Raw genomic sequence first — 12,615 nt, 5'->3', positions numbered from 1 at the left:
CTTATCGTGAATAGGAATTAACGACTACCATTAGAGGGAAATAGAACTCAGAGACCTGCTTAACAAACATTGAAGTACTGATCGCCAAAGCCTGTGTATGCTATTTGTTTATACCTTATTTTACTTTGTTTGCATAAAAATACTCCTTTTTTCTTAAAAGCAAGTATTTGAGTGAACAATTATTTATTCTGCTATTAAATGTATTTTTAGTTGTGAGCCTGTGTTCACCCGCTGCATCTACCGCCCCTCAAGAAGCCATGGACTGTTCGAAGCACGTAACTACTGAGAGTCAAGTGCTGAAGAGGTACTTGGCCAAGTTGCTCAGAACCCATAGTATGTTGAGCCCCAGGACATAAGAAGTAAAAGGCCCCAACCGCACAGTTGGGCCCAGCATCTTGTGCTTGCCCTTTGGCCCTCTGAAAGGGTTCTAACAAGGTACAAGAAATTCAGGTAGTAGAGTATGGAGACAAAAGAAGCAGAAAAGTGGTGCGAGACTGAGAGCTGTTGTATCAGAGGAACGCATCCCAGATACGATCAAAGAAGAAACAGTCAGTCAAACAAAGTGATACTGACAATGAAAAACCAGTAGTCAGAAGATCAAAGACACAACAGGAGCCTAGTCACAGGTACTTAACTCCTGAATGGACTTACTGTTCTGGAAGCAAGCCTGATCTTTCGATGTTGATTCGCCCACATCAGGGTGGTAGCTAAAAAGAAAAAGCATGTACGTCATTTTACAGGTACGCACCTACGAAATGACATAGGCAGCCAATTAAATGCTTTTTCTTTATTAACTTTAAAAAAAAAACAAAAAACTTTTGTGCTATTCAGTATGGCTAAAAACCATTGCCAAAGCCAATAGGTCCCACAGCGGGACCGGTTGGCTTTCCCAATGCTTATTTAAGAAGCACTCAAAATCTGTCTTCAAAGTGGAACTGATGGGTGGGAGCGTGGTTAAAGTAATAGTGACATTCATTTTGGTGCATTATCATGGGTCCCCCAGCTGTGTCAGAGGTCAATCAGTCTCCTGCAGCACAGCTGGAGTAGTCACAGTAGCAGGAGAGCCAGGCATCCTGTATCTAGGGCAACCCCACTCCCCATCCTACTGTTTTAAATCTTGCTGTTATGACAAAAAAGTACAGGTTGGCCGAGGGCATTCAGAAGAGGAATCAGATGCTATTCTAGCGTTTTTCTCAGTCAATGCTAAAGGCAGAGGGCAAATGAATAAGAAATATTAATGTATGGCTTACAACCCTATTTGATCTTTGTCAGGTAGGCAACTATGGAGAATGTGTTCATGCAATACCCTATATGCAATCCTTATTTTACTTGTGGGTGTAGTAGCTGCCACTTTATTTAGGACACCACTCTATTAGAAAGATAGGTGCAGTCAAATATATGAGGTACACGGAGCCTTTTGCTTGGTATCTTGGCAATACAGCTGATCACACTATTATGTGTCCTACTGTCCCCTTCTCGGGCTAGGCATGTGGCGAGTTATGCCTTCTGACACAAGCTCAACAGTGATACCACATTTGTCGAACTACCCCTGCCCTCTCTTTTGTATATCTATAGACACCTTAACCCTCCTCTCCTTTTACAGTTGCACCAATAGCCCAGTGCTTTTACGGTCCATCAGTGGTGTGTCAATACTCAAATACCACGCTACACCCTAATGAAGAGGACCAAACAGGGCAAAATCGATATTGGGTGGGTTGGGTTTTGGTTCAGGGAGTACTTGGCCTAGCAGTTGTGTGGCTGGCCTGTTTCTACTAGAGCAGGGCACTGACTGATTTCCATATGGCTGGGTCTAAAAGATGAGGACAGACTGGGCAAAAGAATGATGGGTTGGAATGCTACTCTGAGCGATTGCTAGTTCTTAAACTTATTGGAAGCATTCCTACTATCATCTTGTGTGTAAGAATGATGGAGTACCATCCTTTAACAACCCAGTTAAACATGTTTTTTTCACATTCTGATGGCACTAGAAAGCAGAAGTGTTGCAGATAAGTATGAAGATAAGAGCATAGGAGGCAACACTATGAAGTCAATTACTCCATGTGTCACTTTCAAACTCCTGACACACTTACAAGGCCCTTCACAACATCAGACCTGCCTACCTCAACCACCGCCTCTCCTACTCACTACCCAGGCAGCTCTGCTGTGCTCAAGTGGCCCTCGCAATCATCCCTAGGATCTGGAAAAACATGGCAAGAGGAAGATCCTTCTACCTCGCGACGCAGACCTGGACACTTTGCTCTGCCCACCTGTCAAGATGTTTTGTAAAGCACTTGTTGTCGTCTTAGATTAACTGAAGCTCTGTTAAATTCGTCCTTTGCTGGGGTGGGAGTGTGCCTACACACGCATGGCCAAATTCTGTGCATTTGTGTAGAAAAGGGCACTACTGCTGCTGCATGTATTGTGCTGGTTCTGGGTGTTATTTGGGGAGAGTACGCTGCTGCTGCTGGCTATGCTGTGCTCCTTATGTATTTAGTTGCGAAGGGTGCACTGTGACTTTGAGTGTTTCCATTGCTGCTAGCAGTTATGTGTGTTTATGGGGAAGAATGCACTGCTGCTGGATGTACTGTGCCTGTTATGTGTGCGTTTAATGTTGTTGCAGGCAGAGCCCACTGTATGGAAAAGGAGAAACAGTCTAATGTTCAGTACGTCCACAATGACGCAAAAACATTCTAAAGGACAGTAGCTAAAAATATACAGGACTGAATTTATTAAATGTCTCACTTACAACTTCTATAACATACTTTTATTCATACAGAGTGTGCTTGACAATGCCCCTGCTTTTAAGGCACATTAGAAATCAAACCAAAGTAACAAGCTGCCTCCGTCTACTTTGATGGTGTGATGTATGTATAGAGCTGATACGCCACTAGTTTATAGTAGCAACTTAAACAATCACATCTGGTTCATATAATCACATACCTGGAATTTGAAAAGGCTCCCGCCTCTCCACATTTTCAAAAGGAGCATGTGGTAATAATGATTTCAAGCAGCCTCTAGCCCATTAAGGAAGAAAAGGCTTCCCTATTAAACGTACTTTACCTCTGTATCAAATTACTGCTTTGTCAAGAAAAGCAACCTTTTTCCAAATGACTTTAATAGGAGAAAGAAGTTTCCTTTTTTTCACCCACCAACGTCCCACTTGGAAACACATCGCTTACCGCCATCGCCTGCTGGAACAGGTCAGCAGCACTTCAGAAATCCCTCTGCTCACTTTCATCAAGTGCCCCTGTGATTATCTTCAACATAAACTCTCCTGTTAAGGCCACCAACAAGGTTTGTCTACAGTTAAACCATTCATTTTTCAAGAAGAATCGAAACTCTGATCCTCACAGGAAGATGACAGGTTTAAGTCACTATGAATAATTTTAAGGAATCATGACCTAGTATTGACTATTTGTTTAAGAGTTAGTTATGTGACATCGAAATTGAACAGCGTTAAACATTAAGTGGTAAGGGGGCAGACGCAGAGATGATGTTGCACACCCTGACCACAAAAGCATTTTACTACAGTCTGCATTTCAATCAAGTGTAATGCTTCAGTTAGCAAAAAAGGGACAGAAGAGTTAACTACATCTAGTCAAATCTGTACTAAGAGGGTTTGATGTAATTTGATGAATCCAGGAGAGGCCGAATCGCCCTTTCATCCTTCTGAAATAAGCACACTGAGTACCAATACATCGAGCAACAACGCTTAGAAATGGCATAAGTGCAGTGTGATACAGAAAAACAAAGTCTTGATGTATTAATAATTGCACCGCTTTAACTGAAACAAGAGCAAACTAAAAGAATGGTGTACAGCAAAAACTTAAGACAGTAGAGCAATCCAAAGCACAACAACGTGCAGAGATATATCCTTCACTGCAGAATGGAACATGAATTACTCCTACTGAGCAGATGTAACTCATTAACATTTATCTAGGGAACACACCTTTCTTTCTAAATGATGGACCTTTTGAGGTGAGGAAGCCTGCAGTCCCTGTCAGGCAAATCGATTTGGACAAAGACCAATTCCATTAATAGCAGAACACTATAGGGTGTGATGATCTCATAAGGTAGCAGTCTTAACTTTAAAACTACTAGACGACAAGTGATCTTTCCAAAAACTTAAAGTACCTTTATAGGACATGAATTACTTTAGCAGAAATGCACTCCTTAAATATTTATATTAGGCAGTCTTGGCTTTACTTTTGTGAAAAAAAAGGATTTTTAATTGAATAATGTAATTGCAGAGGACTTTATCTGCACATACTGGTTAATATAATGCCATACTGGAATGTTCTCTTTTCATGGCCTTGGTGGGACACTGGTATGGCCTCATTATACCACGAACATTATCCTCTTTTTTTTTTTTTTTTTTTTTTTTTTTTTAAGGTCAAGAGGTATCACAAGACTTTTTGATATGACTAACATGTATACATCTGATATAGTTGCGTGAAGGGACTTTTAGCCAGCCCTCTTTAACCGCTCGTCTGTTGTGTCATTCACATTTTAATTCCTCCCACTGTGGTATACAGTATGAGGAAGTGGCCCAACCCACTTCAGCATTAACCATTCAAAAAGAGTACATTCACCCACAACATAATTTCTTTCAGGTTCAGGGACTACATGGCAATGTGTGCTTTTCAGCCAAAAAATAAATACATAACAATACCTTTGCTTTCAACAATGTTTTTTTGCTTACACTTGCGAATGCCATGAAGCTCCCCGACCATAAAGTTTTGCAAAAGCCATGCCAAAAAGAAAACATGTTATGACAAAGCCAAATGTTTGACAGTCAATGCCATAATTATTGACTTTGTCAATGCTGGTTTTATTTTGGTTATTGTGCCAGTGAACCATTTTTCATCAAGGCCCTCTTCCATGTCATTCATTTAGACACCTGCCTCCTGCCACAGACATTTGTCTGATGACTAGGTTCCAAAAGTGAAGTAGTGCAAGCAAAAAAAAAAAAAAAATCAGAATGATAAAGAGGTTGGTTCAGTTCAACTTATGAGGTTGCAACGGATTATCTCAGCGTCAAAAATAATAGAACCTTTGTTTGCCAAAACCCATTTCACCCTCCTGGGAGCTGGCAACGTGTTTTAGGGTGTAAACCAGAGAAAATTACTGAATAAATAATTTGGTGCGACTGTGGGGAAGGTTGTGTTTAAGATGACCGAATTCCCAGATAATTTTCCCCAATATGTGACGAGGCACAGCTCAAGCAAAATAATAATTGGCTACGCCAATAGTTCTAGCCTTTTCTGCCCACATTTTTGCTTTGTAAATGACTATTTGGTTTATGAATGGTGTTTGTATGAAGACACATGACAAACAAGCGGCCTGGTGGCAATTTTGGGGGATGTGATTGGGCTTTTATCTATGTAAAACATTATTTGAAGTTTAATATATTTTTAATGTACAAGCTTACATTGTACAAGTGGTTCCTGGCAATTAAGTAGACTGCTTATTTTGCAGTTGTGAATATTGTACAAGGGCAGAGCGCAGTCAAAGCTGAAGAGGGCTGAGCCTTTGCCCCGTGTTGTGATGGACAGAAGCAGTATGTGAATGACACCACAGTACGCCAAAGACGATAGAGATATATATATATATATATATATATATATATATATATATATATGGAAAATGTCACTTACCCAGTGTACATCTGTTCGTGGCATGTGTAGCTGCAGATACACATGCTGTGCATAGACTACAAAGCAGTAATACTCCCCAAAGCGATGGTCAGCCTGTAGGAGTTGAAGTTGTTTGAAATAATGTTCTTAGTGTACAGCCTGTCCTACTGTGGCTTGTTGTGTTGCTAACACATCTACACAGTAGTGTTTGGTAAAAGTATGAGGTGTGGACCAAGCGGCTGTCTTACAAATCTCTGTCATTGGTATGTTACCTAGAAAGGCCATTGTTGCTCCTTTCTTTCTAGTGGAGTGTGCCTTTGGTGTAATGAGTAGTTCTCTTTTAGCTTTTAGGTAACAAGTTTGTGTACAATTAACTATCCATCTGGCTATGCCTTGTTTGGATATAGGGTTACCAGCATGTGGTTTCTGGGATGCGACGAACAACTGTTTAGTTTTACAAAATGGTTTTGTGCTGTCTATATAGTACATTAGAGCTCTTTTTATATCTAATGTATGCAGTGCTCTTTCTGCCACTGAGTCTGGCTGTGGGAAGAAGACTGGGAGTTCCACTGTTTGGTTTAAATGAAACGGTGAAATGACTTTTGGTAGAAATTTTGGGTTTGTGCGGAGAACAACCATGTTTGTGTACCTGTATAAAGGGCTCTTCAATAGTGAAAGCCTGTATTTCACTAACTCTTCGTAATGAAGTGATAACTTCTAGAAATGCCACTTTCCAAGTTAAGAATTGGATCTGACAACAATGCATGGGTTCAAAAGGTGGACCCATGAGTCGTAGAAGTACAATATTAAGATTCCACCAGGGTACTGGTGGAGTTCTTGGAGGTATGATCCGCTTTAGTCCTTCCATGAAGGCTTTAATGACTGGTATTCTAAATAGGGATTTTGTGTGTTTAATTTGCAAATAAGCCGAAATTGCAGTAAGGTGTATTTTGATGGATGAGAAGGCAAGATTTGCTTTTTGTAGGTGTAGTAAATAACCTGAGATGTCCTGTATGGACGCATCCAACGGTGTGATGTATTTTGCTTGGCAGTAGAAGACAAATCTTTTCCATTTGTTAGCATAACAAAGCCTGGTGGTAGGTTTTCTTGCCTGTTTAATAACTACCATACACTCATTTGGAAGATTTAGATAGCCAAACTCTAAGACTTCAGGAGCCAGATTGCTAGATTGAGCATTGATGGATTGGGGTGTCTGATCTGTTGTTTGTGTTGCGTTAACAGGTCTGGTCTGGTTGGAAGTTTGATGTGAGGTACTACTGAGAGGTCCAACTGTGTGGTGTACCACGGTTGGCGTGCCCACGTTGGTGCTATAAGTATTATTTTGAGTTTGTTTACTAGAAAAGGAATGAGTGAGAGAGGGGGAAAAGCGTAAGCAAATACCCCTGACCAATTGATCCATAGAGCATTGCCCTTGGACTGAGAGTGTGGGTACCTGGACGCGAAGTTTTGGCATTTTGCGTTTTAGTTTGTGGCGAACAGATCTAGGTCTGGTGTCCCCCACTGGCGAAAGTAGTTTTGTAGTACCTGGGGATGTATTTCCCACTCATGAGTTTGCTGGCGATCCCGACTGAGATTGTCCGCTAATTGATTGCGAATGCCTGGGATGTATTGCGCTACTAGGCGAATTTTGTTGTGAATTGCCCAATCCCAAATTGTTTGTGCTAGGAGGCAAAGTTGTGATGAGTGTGTTCCCCCCTGTTTAAGTAGTACATTGTTGTCATATTGTCCGTTTTGACAAGAATGTGTTTTTGAGCTGGAAGAGGTTGAAAAGCTTTTAGTGCTAGAAAGACTGCTAGCAGCTCTAAGTGATTTATGTGTAGCTGTTTTTGCTCGTTGTCCCATTGTCCTTGTAATACTGTGATTCTTGAGGTGTGCTCCGTACCCAATCATTGATGCATCTGTTGTGAGAATGGCGTGAGGCACATTGTTTTGAAAAGGCCGCCCTTGTTTAAATTTATGGTGTTCCACCACTGAAGCGAATAGTGGGTTTGGCGGTCTATCAACACTAGATCTTGGAGGTGACTGTGCCAGCGACCATTGTTTTGCAAGGCACTGCTGTAAGGGCCGCATGTGTAACCATGCGTTTGGGACAATTGCAATGCATGATGCCATCATGCCTAGGAGTTTCATCACAAATCTGACTGTGTAATGCCGATTTGGTTTTATTTTTGGTACCATGGTGTGGAATGATTCTACCCTTTGTGGGCTTGGACTTACAATCGCTTTTTGAGTGTGGAGTGTAGCTCCCAAGTATTGCTGGATTTGGGATGGTTGCAAGTGTGATTTTTGGTAATTTATAGAAAACCCTGGTGTGTGTAGGGTATCTATTACGTAACATGTGTGATGTTGACACTGCTGTTGTGTGTTGGCCTTTATAAGCCAATCGTCAATATGAGAATACATGCAGGTGTTGTCTCCTTATGTATGCCGCCGCCACGGCAAGGCATTTTGTAAATACTCTGGGGGCTGTTGTTATCCCGAAGGGTAATACTTTGAATTGGTAACGTTTTCCTTGTATAACAAGCCTGAGGTATTTTCTGTGAGATGGATGGATGGGTATATGAAAATACCAGTACCCAACTTTCAAGTCCAGTGTTGACATGTATTCTCCCTGTTTCAGTAATGGGACTACATCTTGTAGTGTCACCATGTGAAAGTGTTCTGATTTGATGTATAGGTTGAGAGTCCTGAGATCTAATATTGGTCTTATTGTTTTGTCTTTTTGGGAATAAGGAAGTACAGGGAATATATCCCTGTTCCTTTTTGTTGATGAGGTACTAGTTCTATGGCCTGTTTTGTTAAAAGTGCCTGCACCTCTGTTTGTAACAATGTTAGATGTTGCGACTATAGTTTGTACGCTTTGGGGGAATATCTGGAGAAAAATGTGTTAATTCTATGCAGTAACCATGTTGGATAATTGATAGTCCCCATGTGTCCGTTGTTATGTTTGACCATTGACTGTGGAACATTTCCAGTCTTCCTCCCACAGGGGATGTGTGTTGGGGGAAGAGGATGGCAAAGTCACTGCTTGGTGTTAAGGGCTTGCTTTGTTGGTTGGAATTTTCCCCTGGACTTTGGAAATTGCCCTCTGAAGGACCCGCAAAACCCCCCTCTCTGATACGGTGATTGGTATGAGGGCTTTGTTGGTGAGGTGGATGGTTCTGATGATTGTGGTCTAAAACCTACCCTATACTGCGGTTTTCTAAATGTCCCTCTGTGTTGGGATGAGTAAAGGGCTCCCATCGCTTTGGCTGTATTGGTGTCCTTTTTCATCTTTTCAATGGCTGTGTCCACTTGTATGCCAAATAGCTGTTGCTGGTTGAATGGCATGTTGAGGACAGCCTGTTGAATCTCTGGTTTGAAACCGGAGGATCTAAGCCATGAATGGCGTCTAATTATCACTGCAGTGTTTACTGTTCTTGCGGCAGTATCGGCTGAATCTAATGCAGACCTTATTTGATTATTGGTTATCGCCTGTCCCTCCTCTACCACTTGCGGAGCTCTCTTGTGGGTTTCCTTGGGGAGATGTTGGATGATGTCGCTCATCTCGTCCCAATGAGCTCTGTCATATTTTGCGAGGAGGGCCTGAGAGTTTGCTATGCGCCACTGATTGGTAACTTGTGACGCTACCCTCTTTCCTGCCGTGTCAAACTTTCTCTCCTTATCTGGAGGGGATGCATCTCCAGATGACTGGGAGTTGGCTCTCTTCCTCGCTGCGCTGACCACTACAAAGTCTGGGGGCAGTTGCTGGGTGATAAAAACTGGCTCGGACGGTGGCGGTTTGTATTTCTCCTCCACCCTTGGTGTTATGGGTCTTCCCTTCACGGGCTCTTGAAAAATCTGTTGGGCATGTTTAAGCATGCCTGAGAGAATTGGGCAGACTTTGGTAAGACGTATGCGTGGAGGACAAGGTATTAAAAAGAAAGTCGTCTTCTAGTGGTTCGGTGTGCATGCTCACATTGTGGAAAGCAGCAGCCCTAGCCAAAACCTGTGTGTAGGAGGGGCTATCTTCGGGTGAAGAGGGTTTAGAAGGATAGCACTCCGGGCTATTGTCCGACACAGGGTCATCATAGAGGTCCCATGGGTCTGTATCTTGATGCGACTGCACAGTGTGTGTGGATGACTGTGCAGTGGGTGTGGCAAGAGGAGAAACAGTTCTTTGAGGAGAATGCGGAGGAGAAGGTGCTGGGGAAAACTGGCGCTGCGGAGATTGCTCTCTGGGCACTTTAGCCTTTGACTGCTCAGTGTCCGAATGTCCTTGGGAAGCCAGTTTCCTTTTAAATTTGAGAGGAGGTGCTGCTTGGATTTTCCCAGTATCCTTGTGGCTCTGTACCCTTGTTTATGTCTCATCAAACTCCTCCATTTGAAGTTATTCCTCAAATCTGTGTCTTTCTTTCATCTGTTTTGAAAGTCCATGTTCCTCAGTATATGAGGCTTATTTCTGCTCCGAAGCCGGGTTTTTTTTAGCACCGAAATGCCCATGCTGATAGTAGGCCTTGGTTCCGAAAGACTCTTTCGAGGTTTCGAGTCGAGCTTTTTCGGAGACGGTGTCTTTGCTTGAGTCAGAGGACTTCGACGCAGATGTGGCCTTTTTCAGTGGCGAAGGTGTTGCTTGGTCACCACTTGATCTCTTGTGGGTAGAGCCATGGCCTTCCAGCAGTGGTGTCCCTGAGGCCTTTTGTTTAGTCTTGCACTGACTCTGGGCTTGGGTCGGGGCAGGCGTACTCACGTGCTGGCCTGCTGTGGGTGGTCGCTCTGCTTCGGAATTGTCCGAATAGGAACCTTGGATGGAGATGGCCATCTCTTCTTCCTCGACGTCAAGGTGCTCGGTACTTTGACGCCATTTGCAGTCGTCTCGCCCTTCGATCCTCAAGGTCTTCTTGGAACGGAAGGACCTGCAGGCCTCACAAGTATCCTCTCGGTGGTCCGGTGACAGATACAGATTACAGATCCCATGTAGAATAGGAACGGGGTCTGGTCCATGAGGCTTCGACGCTTCTTGCGGTCGGACCGTCCAGGCCCAGAATGGGCGCGGGTGCCCGAAGGGCAACAGAAGGTGTGTTGCGTCGGTGCCGTGGTGTCGATAGAAGCTATGTCGCGATCAAAACACTGACGCTTTTTCGGTGATTAATGAATTTTTCCAAATCGAATAACCGGAGCGAAGAGGAACACGGCCAAACCAGATGGCGGAAAGAAAACAATCTAAGATGTAGTCGATGCCCATACTCATTGGAGCCGAAAGGGAGGAGTCACTCGGTCCTGTGACTCGAAAAAATACTTCGAAGAAAAAAACAACTTGTAACACTCCGAGCCCAACACTAGATGGCAGGAGCAGTGCACACACACACACAAAATAAAATTCAAAACTAAAAGGTTTTGGCTAACGACAGAACTAATGAGTCACAGAGTGCATTTACAAGTCTTCCATGAGGTGGGCAATGCAAGGTATGTTGAACGCTAAAGAAACAAGTTCAACCACACATTTTACAGCTCCCGAGGGCAGAAACTCAAGTTCAGACCACTTTATAAATATGTACACTACTAATTTTTACATTCTAATAGATGTGGTTAAACTAGATTAATATAGAAACCAAATAAACATTTTAACCCTTGAAAGTGAAGCAAAGACAGGAGAGGAGTGTGGTGCTTCATTTTGCTGGGTGGGTTTGAGAGGACCTTCAGTCACTGAAACATGCTGAATGTCTGGCTGAGTGCTTGTTGTGTAGTGTCTTCAAAGTGGATACTTTTAGAATACATGTAAGTGCACATTTAAAACCATACACACACCATTCAAACATTCTTCGCGGTATTCAAATCACACAAAAAACCTGCTACTTTGTTAATGCGTGCGTAACAAAAACGGTGTGCAATCTCGGTCACAATTCAGACTGGCAGACCATCTGAAAAGGGTTGACAAGATAGGGAAAGGGTCTTCTAAGTATATGTATATTTTTCATAACTATAAAAAGGTAAACAAAATATAGCTGCAACAAATAAATGATGTATTTTCATTTTTAAGAGTTCACATTCATTGGTCCAGACTTCTCATCCATTAGAAGCTAAAAGCTAGAGCCTAAGCCGGTCCTTCGGTGTTACATCACGTATGCACAGAATACAGTGGATGAGTGCTCTCTAGCTGTCATCAATGATTAGGTTCAAAGAAAGCAGCCTGTTAACTGTAATGCAAATGTGATTAGCCCTCTTTTTATCAATGTATCCTTGAAGATGGGTGTAGATAGCAACAGAAAAAAACACGTACATATGTCTTTGACTCGAGGCTGCTTAACTGTCTATGAAAATGTAAAAGCATTTATATACATATAATACTTTTCACATCATCTATATACATATTTGCAAAGATTATTAAAAGAACAAGCTAATGTAGCTCCTAACTGAATCCATCTAGTCGTAGCAATACTACGCCAAACAACAGTACTTTTTCCACCAGGATTTTGAGAGGTTCTTCATTTTGTCAGGAGTCCTACTCTTGGACTTTTTGGGCTGCTGCTGGCTATCAGAGTACTGAATTCCAGCCATAATGGCTGCATCAAAGACCTCTTTAAGGTTCTTTTGAGTTAATGCTGAGCACTCCATGTAGGACACAGCCTTTGCTTCCTCTGCACAGAGCTGGGCAACCTCCTCAGCCACAGGCTTCTCTTTGCAGGTGTCCAGCTCAATGAGCACGTTGACATCCTCCCGTAGGTCAGACTGTGTCCCAATGAGAATGATGGGCGCCTTCGGGCAGTGGCGCCGGATCTCAGGGACCCACTTCTCACCAACATTCTGGAAGGACGAGGGGCTCACCACACTGAAACACAGCAGAAAAATGTCTGTACTTGTGTAGCAGAGAGGTCTCAATTTGTCAAATTCATCCTGGAAGAGGTAAAACAGAGCATGATTAAGAAACAAAACAAACCCATGTGAAAAGCCACGTGCATCAATCAGTCTCTCTATTAAC

General features: G+C 42.7%; 1 protein-coding gene across 1 annotated transcript in view; it reads right to left on the bottom strand.

The window, feature by feature from the left end:
* Positions 1–2,705: 2,705 nt before the first annotated feature.
* Positions 2,706–12,615, bottom strand: part of RHOU (ras homolog family member U) — a 68,238-nt gene continuing 58,328 nt past the window's right edge. The window contains exon 3 of the mRNA XM_069234993.1: positions 2,706–12,530. Coding sequence (XP_069091094.1) covers positions 12,075–12,530 — 456 coding nt within the window. The 3' untranslated portion in view covers positions 2,706–12,074. The remainder of the gene's footprint in view (positions 12,531–12,615) is intronic.

Source organism: Pleurodeles waltl, chromosome 5 (genome assembly GCF_031143425.1).
Source record: "Pleurodeles waltl isolate 20211129_DDA chromosome 5, aPleWal1.hap1.20221129, whole genome shotgun sequence".
NCBI classification, from domain to species: Eukaryota; Metazoa; Chordata; class Amphibia; order Caudata; family Salamandridae; genus Pleurodeles; species Pleurodeles waltl.
This window is presented reverse-complemented; position numbering and strand designations above follow the sequence as displayed.